The following is a 17,539-nucleotide window of genomic DNA, read 5'->3' as shown; positions in this document are numbered from 1 at the left end:
ACACCTTCATTACAAATTTTTTTTTATTTTACTTATTCATTTTGTGGGATTTGGGCATCACTAGCTGGCTAGCATTTGTTGTCCGTCCCTAGTTGCACTTGAGAAAGTGGTAGTGAGCTGCCTACTTGAACCACTGTAGTCCATATGGTGTAGGTTAACCCATAATGCGATTAGGGAGGGAATTCCAAGAATTTGACCCAGTGTCAGTGAAGGAATGGCGATATATTTCCAAGTCAGAGTAGTGAATGGCTTGGAGGAGAACATGAAGGTGGTGGTGTTACCATATATCTGCTGCCCTTGTCAGTCTAGTTGGTTGTGGGTTTGGAAGGTGCTGTCTGTGGATCTTTTGTTAACTTCTGCGGTGCATCTTGTAGTTAGTAGCAGCAGTGCATACTGAGCGTTAGCGGTGGAGGAAATGGATGCTTGTGAATGTAGTGCCGATCAAGCAGGCTGCTTTGCTCTGGATGGTGCCAAGCTTCTTGAGTGTTGTTGGAGCTGCACTCATCCAGGCAAGTGGGGAGTATTCCATCACACTTCTGACTTGTGTCTTGCAGATGGTGGACAGGCTTTGTGGAGTCAGATGGTGAGTTATTTGCCGCAGCATTCTTAGGCTCTGACCTGGTCTTGTAACCACTGCATTCATATGCTGAGTTTCTGATCAGCAATAAGTCCAAGGATGTTGTTAGTCGGGGATTCAGTGATGATAACGTCATTGAATATCAAGGTGCAGCGCATAGATTTTTTTGTTGATGGGAACGGCTATAGACCGGCATTTGAGTGGCACGAGCGTTATTGTCATTTGTCAGCCTAAGCTTGGACGCTGTCCAGATCTTGTTATATTTGGTCACAGACTACTTCAGTATCTGTGGAGTTGTGAATGGTGCTAAACATTATGCTATCATCGGCGAGCACTCCCACTTCAGACCATATGATGGAGGGAAAAGTCATTTTTGAAGCAGTTGAAGATGGTTGAAAAATCACTGCTGCTTCTGGAAGCTTGCTATGAATAATAATCTAACTTTATAATTACGGAATGTTTTATTTCTTCATTATAAATTAATCCCATGTGCTTCAAAAAATTTATATGGATAGTCGGTTCTTAACTTTTCAAGTTTGCTTACTTTTCCTGAAAACTAGATCAGTATTATTGAAGTAAAAACAAAAACGCAGTAATCAGCCTCTGAAATAGGAAGTTTTGGTTAATTTGACAAGTGGCATATTTTCTCTAAAAGATTTCTTTTCTTCTATATAAGGCTCAGTGCAAAAGATCACTTGGATGACCGTGCTATTCAACATTTTTTTGTTTCTTACTTAGGTTCATAGCCTTCCCAGTATTATTTTCTTAACGGTGCCAGCTTTAACTGTTACTACAACTTTTGGAAGTCCTGTCTTGTAGCTGTTCTAATTCTTAATCTATAAAGTATTAGTGAGTTTTGAGAAGATTTTGTAGCTTAGGTTGAGGTTCTGGATGTGAGTTTGCTCGCTGAGCTGGAAGGTTAGTTTTCAGACGTTTCGTCGCCATTCTAGGTAACATCATCAGTGAGCCTCCTAGAAGCATGGCATTTCAACCGGAACTCCATCAACAAACATTGATTTGGAACCAATCTACCATCCCCTGAGAAAAAGAACAGGAAATGACATCACCAATACAGGAAATGACACCACCAACCCAAGGAAACCTAAACATATAAATAGAAAGCAGGACATAACACCAGCTCTTCGTCGGAGGCTCACTGATGTTACCTAGAATGGTGACGAAACCTATAAAGTATTTGACAGATTATTCAAGTTTGTAGGCCAGCTGCAGGCACTGAATATGTTCTGTCCATTGAGCAGATTTGGGTATTTGTGCTCCTGTCAAAACACCCAATTTTGACCACTTTTTAAAAATTTCACGTCAGGTCCATAGAGAGCTGCTTGAGGATGCTTACTGTGTAGGTTTGATCGTAAAGCATGCAACCAGTTCATGCCTGAGTTTGGTGATTTTTTTTTTTTGGGTCATTGCATGTGTGTAAAATGGCATTTTCATTATAAATGTTCCACTTGTTCACGATCTGTCATTCTGCAGTGAGTTCATGTCACCCAGAGCCTTGCTGCACCAAATGCCCATTAAGATCAGCAGCAGTCAGAATCACGCAGGGAAAATCAACTTTTTATTTCTGTTGGTGTAACTTTAAAAGAAAAGAACTATTCATTTAATCTTGCATTGAATAACCTGGGTGTCAGTACGTAATGATTTGATTGCTCTTCATTTGGAATTCCAGCCTTATCACCCTTTTGCACCCATTGCAGTGAAATGGAAGCTTTATGCAAAGCTGTATTGCATATGCAGCAAACAGTGTTCAAAACACAAGTTGGAGCGTTAAGATGTTCTAATGAACCTATGCAGATCTGTGAATAGAGCTTTTTTTTTAAAATCAACGTTTTACAGCACTGTTATTACACACCACCTGGAGCAGGTGGGATTTGAACCCAGGCGCTGAGGTATGGACTGATTATTTTTCTTATATTCCTAAGTGCTCTTACACGTGACTAAATGGTCTGGTTTGTTTTCTCATCACCAAATTACCTGCGTTTAATTCACTCGTGTTTCCAAATGAATAATTTACTTAAAAAACCCGGGGCACCCCACTGATGACTAGTTTCCCATGTTTTATACAACCAGTTTAAATGCAATTAACACTCAAGTAATTTATCCATGTTCCCTCATTCCATTACACGTCAGAAATTCCTTCAGATATTTTCCTGATCAACCTGTTCAGGGATGTCATAACTCCTCTTGAGCAAGTGGGACCTGAACCCAGGCCTCCTGATTCAGAAATAAGGACACTAATATTGCTCTACAAGAGCCCTAATTTTATTCCCTGCTGAAACGCAGAATTGAACCAGGGACCTTTTTGGATCTTCAGTCCACAGCGTTTCCAACTGAGGGACGTCTGTGGGCACAGTCAAAAGCCTACTCGGTTTTGGTAGGAGTACAAAGCGGGTGGTTGCAAATTGACTTAATTGAGGAGAAGAATTGATTAGAGTGTTTAATGAGCCATCTATCTACTATGGGCAGGTAATAAACTCCTACTGAAGCGACAGTTCCACCTCACTGTGATAGAAATCATTTGCTGTGTTGATGTGCACAAGATTGTCAGTGTTTTTCTTGGAATTGAGCTAATGTTTGCAACTCTGGTAATTACAGCGCACTGTATGAAGGTGAAAGTAAAAGGAAACTCTGAACCAGAAGTGAGACACACGTTGTGAATTGCATGGGTCTTATCAAGAGAGGATATGAATTCTTTCATTTGTGATGGTTGGAAAAATAATGAGATGGAGAAAATTAGCAGGCAGTCACATCCTTAATTGGAGACAGAAATCTCCCTCTCTTTCATTGAAAATCAAGAAAATACAGGCCTTTTTTCCTCCAATCTCTACTCATGAACCAGTCTTACCGTCCCAGTGAGTAATCCAGTAAGCCACGATGCACTCCCTTTCTTTAATTGTGTTAAAATTTACTGGAATGTGGAAGTTTTGGAACATGTCAGTCACCTAGCTTTTATTTTACGAAGTAATTATTTAATTTATGATTTGCTTGGTGCCTGAAAGATAACAAGGACTAATAGATGACTGTACATAGAACATAGAACAGTACAGGCCCTTTGGCCCTCGATGTTGTGCCGACCTGTCATACCGATCTCGAGCCCGTCTAACCTGTACTGTTCCATGTACTCAAACACTGTTGAGATGTATCTTTCTGAAGTTAGGTTTTTATAACTGTCCAGTTGGATGTATAATTTTTTTAATAGAGGATTCAAGTTTTAGATTATAACAAAAAGATACTTGTCTACCTACTTGGATAACTATATGGTCATCCCATTTGTTCAGAATTTGGATGTTGTGTAAAGTTGCATTTGCTATGCTGCAGATGTCTCCTTTCCACTAGCAGCCATTCTTGTATGTCCTCCCTACGCAATGATTCACCTGTAATGCCTTATATTCTGGAGTTTTCCAAGGCTTCAAGGACCCCTTATGGCTTCCTTTCTGCCAGCTGCCTCTTGGCATATCCAGAAATACCATGTCAGGTTGCATGGGTATGTTGATGGCACTTGGCTCAAATGAATGTCCCAAACCCTCTGTCTAAACAGTTACATTGTTTTCAATGCTGTATACTGCACTCTCTCACTGATAGCTGTCTGAGGCCAAACCAAACTATTTGCAAACTGGGTGTTATTTAACACCATGGTGTATTTCTACCTACATGTGTGCCCCCATCTGTAAAACCTGGATGGCCTTGAATGGCCTAGTTCTGCTCCTAGTTTGCATGTAATGTAACCCCCTACTTCCAGATCTATGTGTTGCTCAAATTCTAACCCATGTCACTCATTGGCTGTTGGAGTTATTGTCCACACCTTTGTTACATTCTAGGGGCAGAATTTAATAATGTCTTTCCACCATAGGTGAGTTTGAAGCCTGGGGTAGGGAAGGCATTTCAACGGATGTGAGGATGCCAGGTGGGGCTCCCATTTCCTTCTCCATCTCTTCCCTGATGGAATTGGAGAGGCTGGTGGGGTATGGGAGAGATGTTGTCCTTCATTGTCAGGTACATAGAACCCTATACCTGATAGGGCGACCTAATATCAGGAAGCATGCACCCAGTGAGAGCTCCCATCTGCTCTCTCCTCTGAACCCTCCCTTGACAGTGGTTCCATCACGCCCTCACTTACTGGCCTGAGTTGCTTGCTGGTCCTGTTCTTCTTGTGGATGCACGTGGACATAGGTCAGTGCCCAGTGACACGGATGATAAGGAAGAGCTGCTGGCATCTTAATACTGCAGACCATAATAAAAGGAGCTGACAGGACCTCTTTGCTGGTCCTCTGGCCAATAGGCAAGGCTCCTGGCATCTAGATTAAATTCCAACCCTTGGTTTCTCCATTTCAGTGTAGTCTCCATGAGCTGAACCAAAGCCTTGCTGCTGCTGTACAGGTATTTCTTCTACAACACGGTAGTTGTGTTCTTGTGTGACCTCATGCTGTAGAACATCACGTTATAGGGAAATCGCTATATCTGCACAGCAGAAAGTTTGCGTTATGCTAACAGTGTCCACTATTCATCAACCACATTACAGCCAATTGGTGTTAATGAAACATTCTTGTAGCAGAAATACCTGTGTCCAAACTCACAGCAAGGTCTGGTGCTTGCTGACTGACATTGACTACATCAGCAGCTAAAGTTTAAATTGCATATTCTCTTTTGAAGTTTGTCTATGGCCTGGCTTCTCCCTATTTCTGCAACCTCTCCCATCCTTACAAACCTTGTGGATTTCAGTGCTGTTCTAATTCTGGCTCCCCAAGCAGTTCTGATTTAAATTTTTCCGTCGCTGTTGGTCAGGTCGTTAGCTGCTTTGACCCTTTAGGCTTGGAATTCCCTTTGTAAACCTGTTTGCTTTGCCACCTTCCTATCCTTTTTTAAGAAGTTTCTTTGAGTTTACCACTTTATTGGAACTATTGTTCCTTCACCACCTGAATACCACCTCATGTGGCTCAGTATTGGATATTTTGATAATTATCCTGTAAAGCTCCTTAGGATGTTTTTTCTACATGAAAGGAGCTGTATAAATGCAAGTTGTTGTAAGTATGTAACATCTGATTTGAAAGATCAGAGGGAATAAAGCTGGTAGAGGCATTTATGATTAGGGATTGGATTGTGGATTGGAAAAAATGACTTCAGTGCTGTGAAAACTAAATCAATAACTTCTTGGCAAGAAAGATTAACTTCACTGTAGTACAGTCACTCACTCACTACTTGATAAGAATGAAAAACTTTGTTCCATCACAGCCTTTTGACTATTTGGCTTGGTGATCATGTTTGAGAAATAATGACGCAAACTAATGTTTGGAACACTGGTAAGTTAGTGGGGAATCTTGAAGCGAGCTTGTTCCTGCTTGTCAGCACCAGTGATTTCAATGTTCCACACAGTCTTTATCTGCTCGCTGATGGAATGTTGTTAACATTCAGACAAAATTCTTACACGACAAATTGCCTTGCTATATTCCATTAGAATAAATAGAACCTTGTTGCAAATGGCAATATGCAGCTCATTCCTGTATTCACGTATTTCCTTCTCTTCGACTAACTGTCTAATATTTCAGTAGTTGGTCTTGCAACCCTACATGTAAAACAGACATTTCTTCTGTCTGCTGTAAAGATTAAACAGGGATATTTCAGCATATTTCTGTGCTACCCCCTTGTTCCACACTCCGCCATCACTAGGATTGAAGCAATCTCCAAGACATAGTTTTACAATGTTAGTAGTAGGATTACCAGAGAAAGAGTGGAACCTATTAGAGATCAAAGGGACAACCTGTGTGTGCATCTTGAGGGTAGGATCATAAATGAATACTTCTCATCTGTATTCACAAATGATAAAGACATTGTAGCCAGGGTTTTCACTTGGGATGGTGAGGTTCTAGAACATGTTAAGATTATTTTTGAGGAGTTATTTGATGTTTTGGTGGATGTAAAGTTATGTAAATGCCAGAGCTTGATGAGATGTATCATAGGCTGCTATGGGAGGCAGGGGAGGAGATTTCTGGGGCCCTGATAAAGATATTTAATACTTTTGCTGCTGACAGGTGAAGTGCCAGATGACTGAAGGATAGCTAATGTGGTTCCTTTGTTCACGAAGGGAAGCAGGGTGCAATGTGATATTGATCAGCTGGTAAATTGGGCAGAGAAGTTGCAGATGGAATTTAATTCTGATAAGTATGAGGTGATGCATTTTGGGAGGTCCAACAATGGAAGGCTTTATGCACTGAAGGGCAGATCCCTATGGAGTACTGAGGAACAAAGGGACCTTGGTGTACAAGTCCATTGATCCCTGAAGTTGTCAGTACAGGTAGACAAGTTGGTGAAGAAAGCATATGAGGTGCTTGCTTTCATTAGCTAGGGTGTAGAATTTAGGAGCGAGGATGTCTTTTTACAACTTTTCAAAGCAATGGTTCGGCCGCAAATGGAATATTGTGTGCAGTCCTGGTCACGATACTCTTGGAATGATGTGGCTGCACAGGAGAGGGTGAAGTGCAGATTCACCAGGATGTCATCTGGAATGAATTTCTCAGTTATGCGGAGATGGATAGACTCTGTTATGGACAGGCTGGGTTTGTTTTCCGTGGAGCAGAGGAGGCTGAAAGGGGAACTGATTGAGGCATTCAAATTTTGAGAGAGACAGTAAATCATGAGAATCTTTTCCCCATGGCAGATATGCCTAAAACCAAAGGACATAAGTTTAAGGTGCGGATTAAGTGGTTTAGAGGAAATATGAGAAAAATATTGTTCAGCCAAAGTGTGGTAGAAATATGGAACATGATGCATGAGAGGGTGGTGGAGATAGGTACTCTTACAACATTTAAGAAGCATCTGGATGAGCACTTAACATGCCAGAGCATAGCAGGCTATGGATCAAGTGCAGGTAAATGGGATTAGTGTAGTTTGGTATTTGTTAGTCAGCACAGACATGGTGGGCCAAAGGGTCTGTGTTTGTGCTGTATCACACTAGAAAGAATCTCTTTCCATTTACTCCATCCCATCCCGTCATAATTTAGAAAAATATCAATTAGCTTGCACATTATTTTCTGATGCAAGTAGCCACAATTATTTCTGGGGGCTTTCTTTGTATTTGAATCTTCTAATCAAGGTGCAAACCAGTGAATCTGTGCTGTCATGTCTATTGCCTTGGCCTCCTTTCTATATAGTATGTATACTTGCTCTGCCTTTGGGGTTCTTAATTTTGAAATTGATTTTATCAGTTGCTTTTTAAAAATATATGTAAGATTGTAAACCTGCAAAAGAGAATGTTTGTTTGTTTGTTTGTTTGTTTGTTTTTTGTTTGTTTTTTTTAATTAAGTATGTTCCTGTATTACAATGTTCATTTCTCTCTCTGTCTCTTTTTCGCTCTCTCGCTCTTTTCTTTTCTCTTTTTTCTTGCGCGCGCTCTGTCTCGCGCTCTCTCTCTCGCGCTCTCTCTCTCGCTCTCTCTCTCTCTCTCGCGCTCTCTCTCTCTCTCGCGCTCTCTCTCTCTCTCGCGCTCTCTCTCTCTCTCGCGCTCTCTCTCTCTCGCGCTCGCGCTCTCTCTCGCGCTCTCTCTCTCTCTCTCGCGCTCTCTCTCTCTCGCGCTCTCTCTCTCTCTCGCGCTCTCTCTCTCTCTCGCGCTCTCTCTCTCTCTCGCGCTCTCTCTCTCTCTCGCGCTCTCTCTCTCTCGCGCTCTCTCTCTCTCGCGCTCTCTCTCTCTCGCGCTCCCTCTCTCTCGCGCTCCCTCTCTCTCGCGCTCTCGCTCTCTCTCGCGCTCTCGCGCGCTCTCTCTCGCGCTCTCGCGCGCTCTCTCTCGCGCTCTCGCGCGCTCTCTCTCGCGCTCTCGCGCGCTCTCGCTCTCGCTCTCGCTCTCGCTCTCGCTCTCGCTCTCGCTCTCGCTCTCGCTCTCGCTCTCGCTCTCGCTCTCGCTCTCGCGCGCTCTTGCTCTCGCTCTCGCTCTCTGTAGGCTTTAAAAGAGGACCAAAGCCAACTAAGTCTGCAAGAAGAAACTCAAGACAAGTCTTGTATCATGAACTAAAAAGTCAAATACTGACAAAAATAAGGATTGCACACTGATATATTGGAGGAAGTTGAAGATGGGGCGGAAAAAGATTCAGATTACAAGGATTATGGATGAACGTAACAGGCAGGTAAGAAAGTAATATGAAACATGGGTTTCATTACACTTTCATTATGTTGTCTCTGAGATTTATTTTGTCTGAGGCTTGGTGGTGTAATGATCATGTTCCTGGATAATAATCCAGACTAATGCTCGGGAGCCACAGGTTCAAATTCAAAGGTAGCAGACACTGAAATGTAAACGCAATTCATAAAATCTGAAATTGAAAATATCGTTGTCATTAAACACCCATCTGGTTCACTACTGTTTTTTAGGGACGGAAATCTGCCATTGTTTACACATGACTGCAAGTCCGTAGCATTATTGTTGAGTCTCAACTGCCCTCTGATATAGCCAAGCAAGTTATTATCTTCAAGGGCAATTAGGGGTAGATGTCATATGTTGAGCTAGACAGCATTGCCCACGTCTTATGTAAAATTACTTTATTTTTTAATACTTTTATAATATGAACACAAGATACTGGAAATACAGTGTACGCCAAGTGCAATTTTATTACATTGGCTGGGTATCCAACTGATCTAAGACTTGAAATTAAATATGATTTATACTTTTTACATGTGACGAGGTAATGTTGTTCTAGGCTCGCTAATATTACCGCATGGAATTAGGTTCAGGATTATTAAATTGTACTGTCTAATTATCCATATTGATGCGTTTAATTCTGGATTGAGAATTGGCCTCCATTTAAAACAAATTATTTAAGTGTTCACCTGCAGTGAGCCATTTGTTTCTGTAATCCATTCTGTTCACCATACGTGTGACTTAAAAAAAAATTTTGTAACTGATACACACATGTACATAAGGCTGTGTGTGTGGTAACACAAAGCTGCCCTTGGGAGCTGTACACTGAGAGCCTGCGGTATAAACAAGGTTACTCCATTCTGTGCCAACACAGAATTGCATGCTAAGGAATGGAGCATGGCATAAAAATGGTGTACAGCAGTATGTCATTATGTTTATTCCTCTGCTGCAACGAGGTTGGAATAAATTATACTTCTTTTACCACTTCGTTTTTCTTTTCCTATGCCTGCAAACTATTAAAAAATGCTCATGACCTTTTAAAATTCAGAAATGGAGACGAGTCGCAAGCATGTTCTGATCTAAGTAGGTTTCCTTTTCATTGTTCTTTATTCCAGCAATGTCTGAAACACGTTGGGCATAATTTTTACCTAACCTAAAGGTGGGAAATGAACTTGTTCAAGTCAGTCTCTGACTTTAAACTCTGCCAGATTTTACTCTCTACTGAAATTAGTGGAAACTGTAAACATGCAGCTGCCTGCTTCTTTCCCAATAGGCTGCGTTGAAACGATCCCGGTTTATTTCTTTCCTTGTTAGATCTTTTTTGCCCCTGGTGTAATCACTGTCCTTCAGCTGGAATGGCTCTCTTGGGCTTCAATTCAAATGCCCTGGGTTCAGTCCCCATTTGCAGAAAGACACTTTGGTTTAATGTGGATTTAGATTTTTATTTAATAATGGGATATCGGCATCACTGACTATCCAGCATTTATTGCCTCTTCTTAAGTGCCCACAGGGCGATTAAGAGTCAACTGCACTGCTGTGGACCTAGAGTCGCATGTAGGCCCGACCAGCTAAAGGCAGCAGTTTCTTTCCCTAAAGGACGTTATTGTCTGAAGTTCCATTATTTGGATGAAGTACCCTTTAAATTAGTCTGACAGTTATACACCTCATGGCATCAAACCAAAGTGATAGGTGCATCGCAGAGATGCTTCAAAATTTAATTCTAGGGAACCTTGTCTATTATAGGATTTAAGTTTGATTCTTGACACTGATCTTGATGTCACTGAAGTGGGCAATGAGGCCATGGCTGATGAAGTACCGAACTACCTACTGTCTTGCATTTACACTTCAATCAGGATAATGGCCACAAACCTTTGGTCTTCAACTGGCTTTCAAGTAATTTTAATCTAGACTGAATGTCGACAGCTGAGTAATTTACATTTTTAGTAGTAATGTGATCAGTTTTTAAATGGTGAGTACCTTGTTGTTTCAAGACTGTGAGAGAGGGAAAAAGTGAATACAGTGGGGGCGGGGGGAAAAGAGATTATCACTAGACAAATGTAGTGATTAGAATGAGGGCCAGGTTGATCTCATTGACTGAGATTCTTGATTGTTATTAACTTGGGCCATTCTGGGAGCTCTGGTTGACAGATGTAGACAGGGGATTTGGAGAGTCTCCTCCGTTATAGGGACTGGCCCTGAGCTGCCTCTGGCTGGAATTTGAATTCATTTTATGAAGTCTGGAATTGAAAACTAGTCTGCCCAGTGGTGATCAAAAACCTAGTGCCAATTGTTTCAAAACCCATCTGATTCATTAATGTCATTTTTAGTGAAGGAAATCCACTATCCTTAACTGGTCTGGCCTAAATGTGGCTCTTAAACCCACAGTCATGTGGTTGATTTTTAATTGTCTGCTGATTTGGCCTAGCAAGATGTTCTTGTCCAATGTCAATTAGGTATCAACAAGACGTTCTGGCCTTGCTGGTGATGCTGACATCCTATGAAAAGAATAAATAAAACATTTTCTGTTATGAGTGACCAGTGGCTCTTTTTCCCCCATATCATGAGAACACCATGAGCTCTACATGGTCAGTGGAAGTATGTTCCCCTCGGTGCAACCATTTTGTAGCTTCTGGGATCATCTATTTTGTTACACCGTGTGGTTTTGGCAGGTGGTATACTTGCAATGATATTAGGGAGAAAACAAGCCAATGTGGTTAGTTTTAGATAGCTTTTGCTAAGAGCCATTGCAAATGAGATGTCATGTGACAGGAACCTGGCTTGTAAGTATATGTAGCTATATGCTAATGCAATTTTTTAAACACAATCAAGACATTTCATTGTATGAATGATTCTGACTCATGTTCCTGCTGTTCTTATTAGGAAAAGTCCAGTGTACCAACTCATTTAGGTTTGATTCTACACATCTGTGACCTTCTATAATCCAATTCAGTACCCATACGTGCTCTGCAAAATAAAAAACAAAGGTTGTAGTAAATGTTGTATTCTAAATAGGTTTCATTTTACATCATGTTATTCACTTCCTGCAAGGGCAGGCCGTTTCTGTCAATACCATGATGCTACTCAAGAATTAGTTGCTGGGAACTGACATTTGGGCGTTTTGTGGCCTGGTTGCCAACTGTAAATAAAACAAAGCAATTGCCTCTTTTCACCGTTGTGCATCCTTCTGTTGCTGCTTTGTTTACTTTATGAATCATAGAATCCCTATAGTGTGGAAACAGGCCATTTGGCCCAACAAGCCCACACAGCCCCTCTGAACAGCATCCAACCCAGAATCATTCGCCTTATCCTGCATTTCCCCATGTCTAACCTAAACATCCCTAGACGCTGTAGGCAATTTCCCATGGCCAGTCCACCTACCCTGCACATCTTTGAACTGTGGGAGGAAACCCACACAGACACAGGGAGAATGTCTATGCAGAGTTGGCACAGTCGCCTGAGGGTGGAGTTGAACCCAGGTCCCTGGGGCAGTGAGGCAGCTGTGCTAACACTGAGCCACTGTACTGCCCTTTACTTTAAATGGAGAAGATACGAAGGTTGATTTTTCTGCTACCCAGCCAAGAATGTGCAGACCATGCCGCTAACTGTGATGCTTCATTCCCTTCACTAAACATTTTGGGACCCTCTGTGTCCTCGTTGGTTCTCGTGATGAGAGCTCAATGTAAAGGTGCTTGCATGCAGTTTTAAAAGGATGATTACGAAGTTTCAAGGCATGCAGTTTCTTCAAGCAAAGTGATCATGTTTGACGATGACACTGTTGACAGCAATTGCAAAGGCTCTTAACATTTTCAATGAGCACCAACCTACTCAAAATTTATTTATGTTGGGGATGGGAAGGGCAGAAATTACTTGGTGGAACTTGATGGTTCAAAGTGCAGAGGCAGTCCCCTTGTTTATCAGTACCCATGTGATGCAGTGGCCTGTCCTTTCAAGCCCAGATTTGCAGTAGCACAGAATGAAACAAGAATGAAGTGGGAAGCCCTGCTTTTTGATATTAAGCCTAAATCTGCTGGGCAGAGCATCCAGCTGGGCTGGAAAGGATCAAAAAGGACTTGAAGGATGCAGCTATCTATAAAGTACATATCAACAATTGATGCAACTCAGCATTTGGGTAACTGCTGATTGTGAACCCAAGACTTCCATTCCCAATGGTTGACTGCTACCAGGTGTGTCATTGTTTGTAAATCATTAAATCCCTGCTATGTGGAAGCAGGCCATTTGACCCATCGAGTACACACTGAACCTCTGAACAGCATCCCACCTAAACCAAGCCCCCTACCGCATTACCCTGCATTTTCTAATAGCTAATCCACCTAGCTTGCACAAACCTAGATACTATAGACAATTTTACCATGGCCAGTCCCCCTAATCTACAAGTCTTTGGACTGTGGGAGGAAACCAGAGCACCCAGAGGAAACCCACACGTTAGGCAGAATGTGCAAGCTCCACTTAAACAGTCACCCAAGGCTTGTATCAAACCCCAACTCCCTGGTGCTGAGAGGCAGCACTTCTAACCACTGTGCTACTTTGCTGCCTGGTGTGCATTGGTGTGGCCTGCTCGTCTGCCTCTAGCCTGCCTGATATCCTTCTCTTCTTTCTCCTCTTCCCATTTGGAATTGCCACTGGACAAATCCATTGACCTAATAATATAGACAGTCCAAAACAATTCAGTTTCTAAACTGTTGACAAAAAGGACAGAAAGCAATAAGCTAAGAGGTGGATTCAGAATTGAATAGAGTGCTTAATGAGTTGAAACGGGGCTATGTGTAAGATCAGCACGTGTTGAGTAAGAATACCTCCGACTAAAACTACCAGGTTTCCAGAACAAGCAGTCACTTTCTGAAAATTTAGCATTTGAGTGATAATTGAGCAAAGCTAAGGGGAGCTTTTTGTTAGGGTTTATATGGTTTCTTGGAGAAGCTCATTTTCTTTGTAGATAAAGATACCAATAGTATTTGTTAAGAAAGCTGCTTAAATGGTTAACCCAATATCTTGTAACAAAAGCTTCCAGGTAGCTTAATAATGATGTACAGTTATTTTTAAAATACCATAACTGAATGAAGCTAGGACATATTCAGACTGAGACCATAGTAGTTCCATAAATTGGGCTCAGTGTGGATCTCCTGCTGTTTGTGTCTCCCACAGCAAAACTCTTCAAATACACACATGCAAATGTCTCTATGGGTTCCTTCCTCAATCATTCTGGACAGACAGTGATTTTTGTGTAGGAATATAATCGGATCTTTTTGATTTTGTTAACCTTGAAAATAACTGAAATAACTTGAAGTTTTGTGTGTCTACCTGAACTAATTAGCCAAGCCTGTTGAGAACCCAGTGGCAATTTTTTTTTCCCCTACAGAAGAGTTCTGACGAAAAATCTTGGAAGGCTGTGCCCGTTGGACTTTATGATGATCTGTCAAAAGTCCCTAAAGTTAAGCTGCCTGTCAAGGGTTGCAGATTCTACAGATTCTGCCCAAACAGTAACAACTTGTATGTTTTTATAAACCCTAAATGTAATAAAACTCTCGAACATCAGCATTAAAAAGCAAAATCTGACACCAAACGCCATAGAGGATTTTTTGGCAGATGATCAAATGGTGGTACTTTTTAAGAAATTGCTGAAGAGAGGAGGAAATCTGCAGATTGACAAGAGTTCAGGGCTAGGCAAGATGGTGTGTGCCTATGCATGTGTGTCTGTGTTCATGTTTGGTGGTGGAGAGGTTGGGGAAATAGTGGTAAGTCTACAGGAAGCTTGGACCAAAGAGGGAAATGGAAGAGACAGCTGTCTGAATAACCTCAATCATAGCAACCGTTGTACTTGTTGGAGGTGAGTGGAGGGGGAGAGAGATTTGATATGAATCTGAGTTATGCTTTTTTTTAAAAAAATCATTAATGGGACAAAGCTGTTGCTAGCTAGGCAGCATTTATTGCCCATGCCTAATTGCTCAGAGGACAGTTAAGAGTTCTCTACTTTGCTGTGGGTCTGGAGTCCCAAATAGGCCAGATCAGGTAAGGATGGTAGTTTCCCTCCCCTAAGGACATTAGTGAACCAGATGGGGTTTTTTGACAACTGACAAGGAATTCATTTGACTCATAAATTCCAGATATTCATTTGAATTAAAATTCCACGATATGTCATGATGGGTTTTGACCTAGATCCCCAGATCATTAGATCAGAGATAATGGGAACTGCAGATGTTGGAGAATGCGAGATAACAAAGTGTGGAGCTGTATGAACACAGCAGGCCAAGCAGCATCTTAGGAGCACAAAAGCTGACGTTTTGGGCCTAGACCCTTCAAACGGTCAAGGCCCGAAACGTCAGCTTTTGTGCTCCTAAGGTGCTGCTTGGCCTGCTGTGTTCATACAGCTCCACACTTTGTTATCCCCAGATCATTACCTTGGTCTCTGAATTAACAGCCCACAAGTAATACCACTGAGCCATCAGTCCCCTAACGTTTCTTAAAAAAGTTGCTTAATACAAACCTTTAAAATTGATTTTTAAGATTTTTTTGTCATTGATTTCCTTGTAATATTTTATATATGGTTTCAAAAAGCTAGGTTTCATGTAATACAAGTGTAATGCGAGAACGGTGCGAGATTAGTATGCTATAATGTTTCTGGAAATTGAGCATTGTCAGGTTTTGAATCAACCATTTTATTTTGTATTCAGTTTCTGAATTTCTCTTCTAATGAGCTCACTCAATGTTGGTAAAATAGATGCCTGTGTAAAACTGGCCACAATCCAACAACCTTGCTAAAACATGTATGTGTTAACTTTTATAAGGAAAGCCGGTTGTTACTTTTGTTTTTTTTATTTCTATTAACATTATTTCCTGAAACGTATCCCTTACTAATGTTGCTTTCTGCAATGTTGCCCTGTCATCTTGTGTGACCTGGTTGCAATGAATGCTGTCAGTGTTGAACTCACTGTGTGAAAGCCAGGCTGCCTTTGAGTTATGGTTAGATGTAGTCATTTCTACCCTAAATCACTGGATTGCATTTAGAAATATAAATTTATCTAATTATTCTCATCCTTCGTCTTGACTGAAGCTTAGTACGGACCAGGACTTGGGCCTTCTTTTCAGAGTCAGTTGCTCATTAGATAACAGGTTAAATGTCACAGAGCATTTCCACTAAATTTCCTTGTTTGATTTATGCGAATAGGATGTGCGAAAGGGCAGAAATAACACTTACGGCAAAATAAAAATAAAATACTGCAGATGCTAGAGAAATTAAATTAAAGCAAAATGCTGGAGAAACACAGCAGGTTTAATGGCATCTGTGGAGGGACAGAGGGGAGGCAATGTTGCCAAGGCAATGTTTTTTATACTAGGCATCCAGAATGTTCCAGGGACATAGGTTTGAATCCCACTATGGGCAGACAGTGAAATTTGAATTCAATAGCAAAAGATATCTGGAATTAAGCAAATAATGAGAACCATGTAATCATTATAAATTGTTATAAAACCCATCTGGTTCCCTAATGTATGTTCAATGCGGGGCCTGGAGTCACATGAAGGCCATTTTTGTTTTCTTTTTCCTGGATTCGGATGACTCTTGATTGGCCACTTCACAGGACAGTCCAGTCAAGTAACTAAGGATGAGGCCAGCTTAGCAGCAACATCCACATTCTCTGTGGAAACACATAATGAGGATGAGTTGGTGGTGGACTTGCTGGACAAGGTTAGAAATTGCATGAGATAATAGGAACTGCAGATGCTGGAGAATTTGACATAACACAGTATGGAGCTGGATGAACACAGCAGGCCAAGCAGCATCTTAGGAGCAGGAAAGCTGATGTTTTGGGTGACGTTTTGCATCTAACGTGCATTGTCTGACCGCAAAAGTCACCTCTTCTTTACACTGATAAAACCTTCAGTTCTCTCAGGACCATGACTTGAAAGGGATTTGGGGATTTACATGTACATAATAATCATTTAAAGCCTACTAATTTATTAAAATTCGGAAATAAAAGCCTGCCTGCCATTCATTACGCTCATGGCTGACCACACAACTCAGGATCCTGTTCCCACTTTCTCCACATACCCTTTTAATCCCTTTATGCCAAGAACTATATCTAACTGCTTCTTCAAAATTATAATAGCATCTTTAGGTTTGTTCAATATATCCTCATCCGTGATGTGAACCTTTTTATCTTTCGCTTATAAATGCCGTGTCTCATGCCCTCTCGCCCGACTGTAACCTGGTGTCCTGTGATTTCTGACTGTGAAAATATAGGGATTCAAACAAAGGCTTGAAATTTCAAGTCCAATATAACTGCGTCTTCTGAAGCACATTTATCTCAATTAACATGCAACATTAACTCTCTCTTTCTCTCTACGCTAGATACTGTCAGACCAGCTGAGTTTCTCCAGAACCTCCCATTTATAAGGAACATTTTTACCACTCCTTATTTTAACATCACCATTTCCTCCCTCAATTCAAAAGAGGAAAGTTCAATATGACCTATTGGATGCAAGTTTTAAAAATTATTATGGAAGTTGATAAGCCTATTTAGCGATATTACATTTTTGACAATGGACACTTGAAAGCTGGATCTAAATAGATCAATTTTACATAGAAAACTTCTCCCAAAATTTATTGGACATATCAGCTACAATAGGTAAGACTATATTTGAAATACTATCGATGGATTTAAGTGATGATCAGATGCAATTTTAGAGAAAAGGGCAATGAGATATGTTAAGAAGTGGAAATGAGATATATTATCTAAGAAGAACAAAATTTTAGGATAATAATTATTAAATATTGATTTTGTATCTGTTTGACTTCTCTTTACAAA

At 41.1% G+C, this 17,539-nt stretch overlaps 1 protein-coding gene across 14 annotated transcripts in view; it reads left to right on the top strand.

Moving 5' to 3' along the window:
- Nucleotides 1-17,539, top strand: part of mef2aa (myocyte enhancer factor 2aa) — a 221,331-nt gene that overhangs the window by 78,093 nt on the left and 125,699 nt on the right. For 13 of the 14 annotated variants that reach the window (XM_059639317.1, XM_048562659.2, XM_048562665.2 and 10 more), the window contains one exon: nt 8,523-8,706. The exons of the other annotated variant lie outside the window; for it this stretch is intronic. In XM_059639317.1, coding sequence (XP_059495300.1) covers nt 8,653-8,706 — 54 coding nt within the window. In that variant the 5' untranslated portion in view covers nt 8,523-8,652. The remainder of the gene's footprint in view (nt 1-8,522; nt 8,707-17,539) is intronic. 14 annotated transcript variants of the gene reach the window in all.

The sequence above is a fragment of the Stegostoma tigrinum genome, chromosome 33, assembly GCF_030684315.1.
Source record: "Stegostoma tigrinum isolate sSteTig4 chromosome 33, sSteTig4.hap1, whole genome shotgun sequence".
In the NCBI taxonomy this organism is placed as follows: domain Eukaryota; kingdom Metazoa; phylum Chordata; class Chondrichthyes; order Orectolobiformes; family Stegostomatidae; genus Stegostoma; species Stegostoma tigrinum.
The sequence above is the reverse complement of the archived record's forward strand: the minus strand, read 5'-3'. Positions and strand labels throughout refer to the sequence as shown.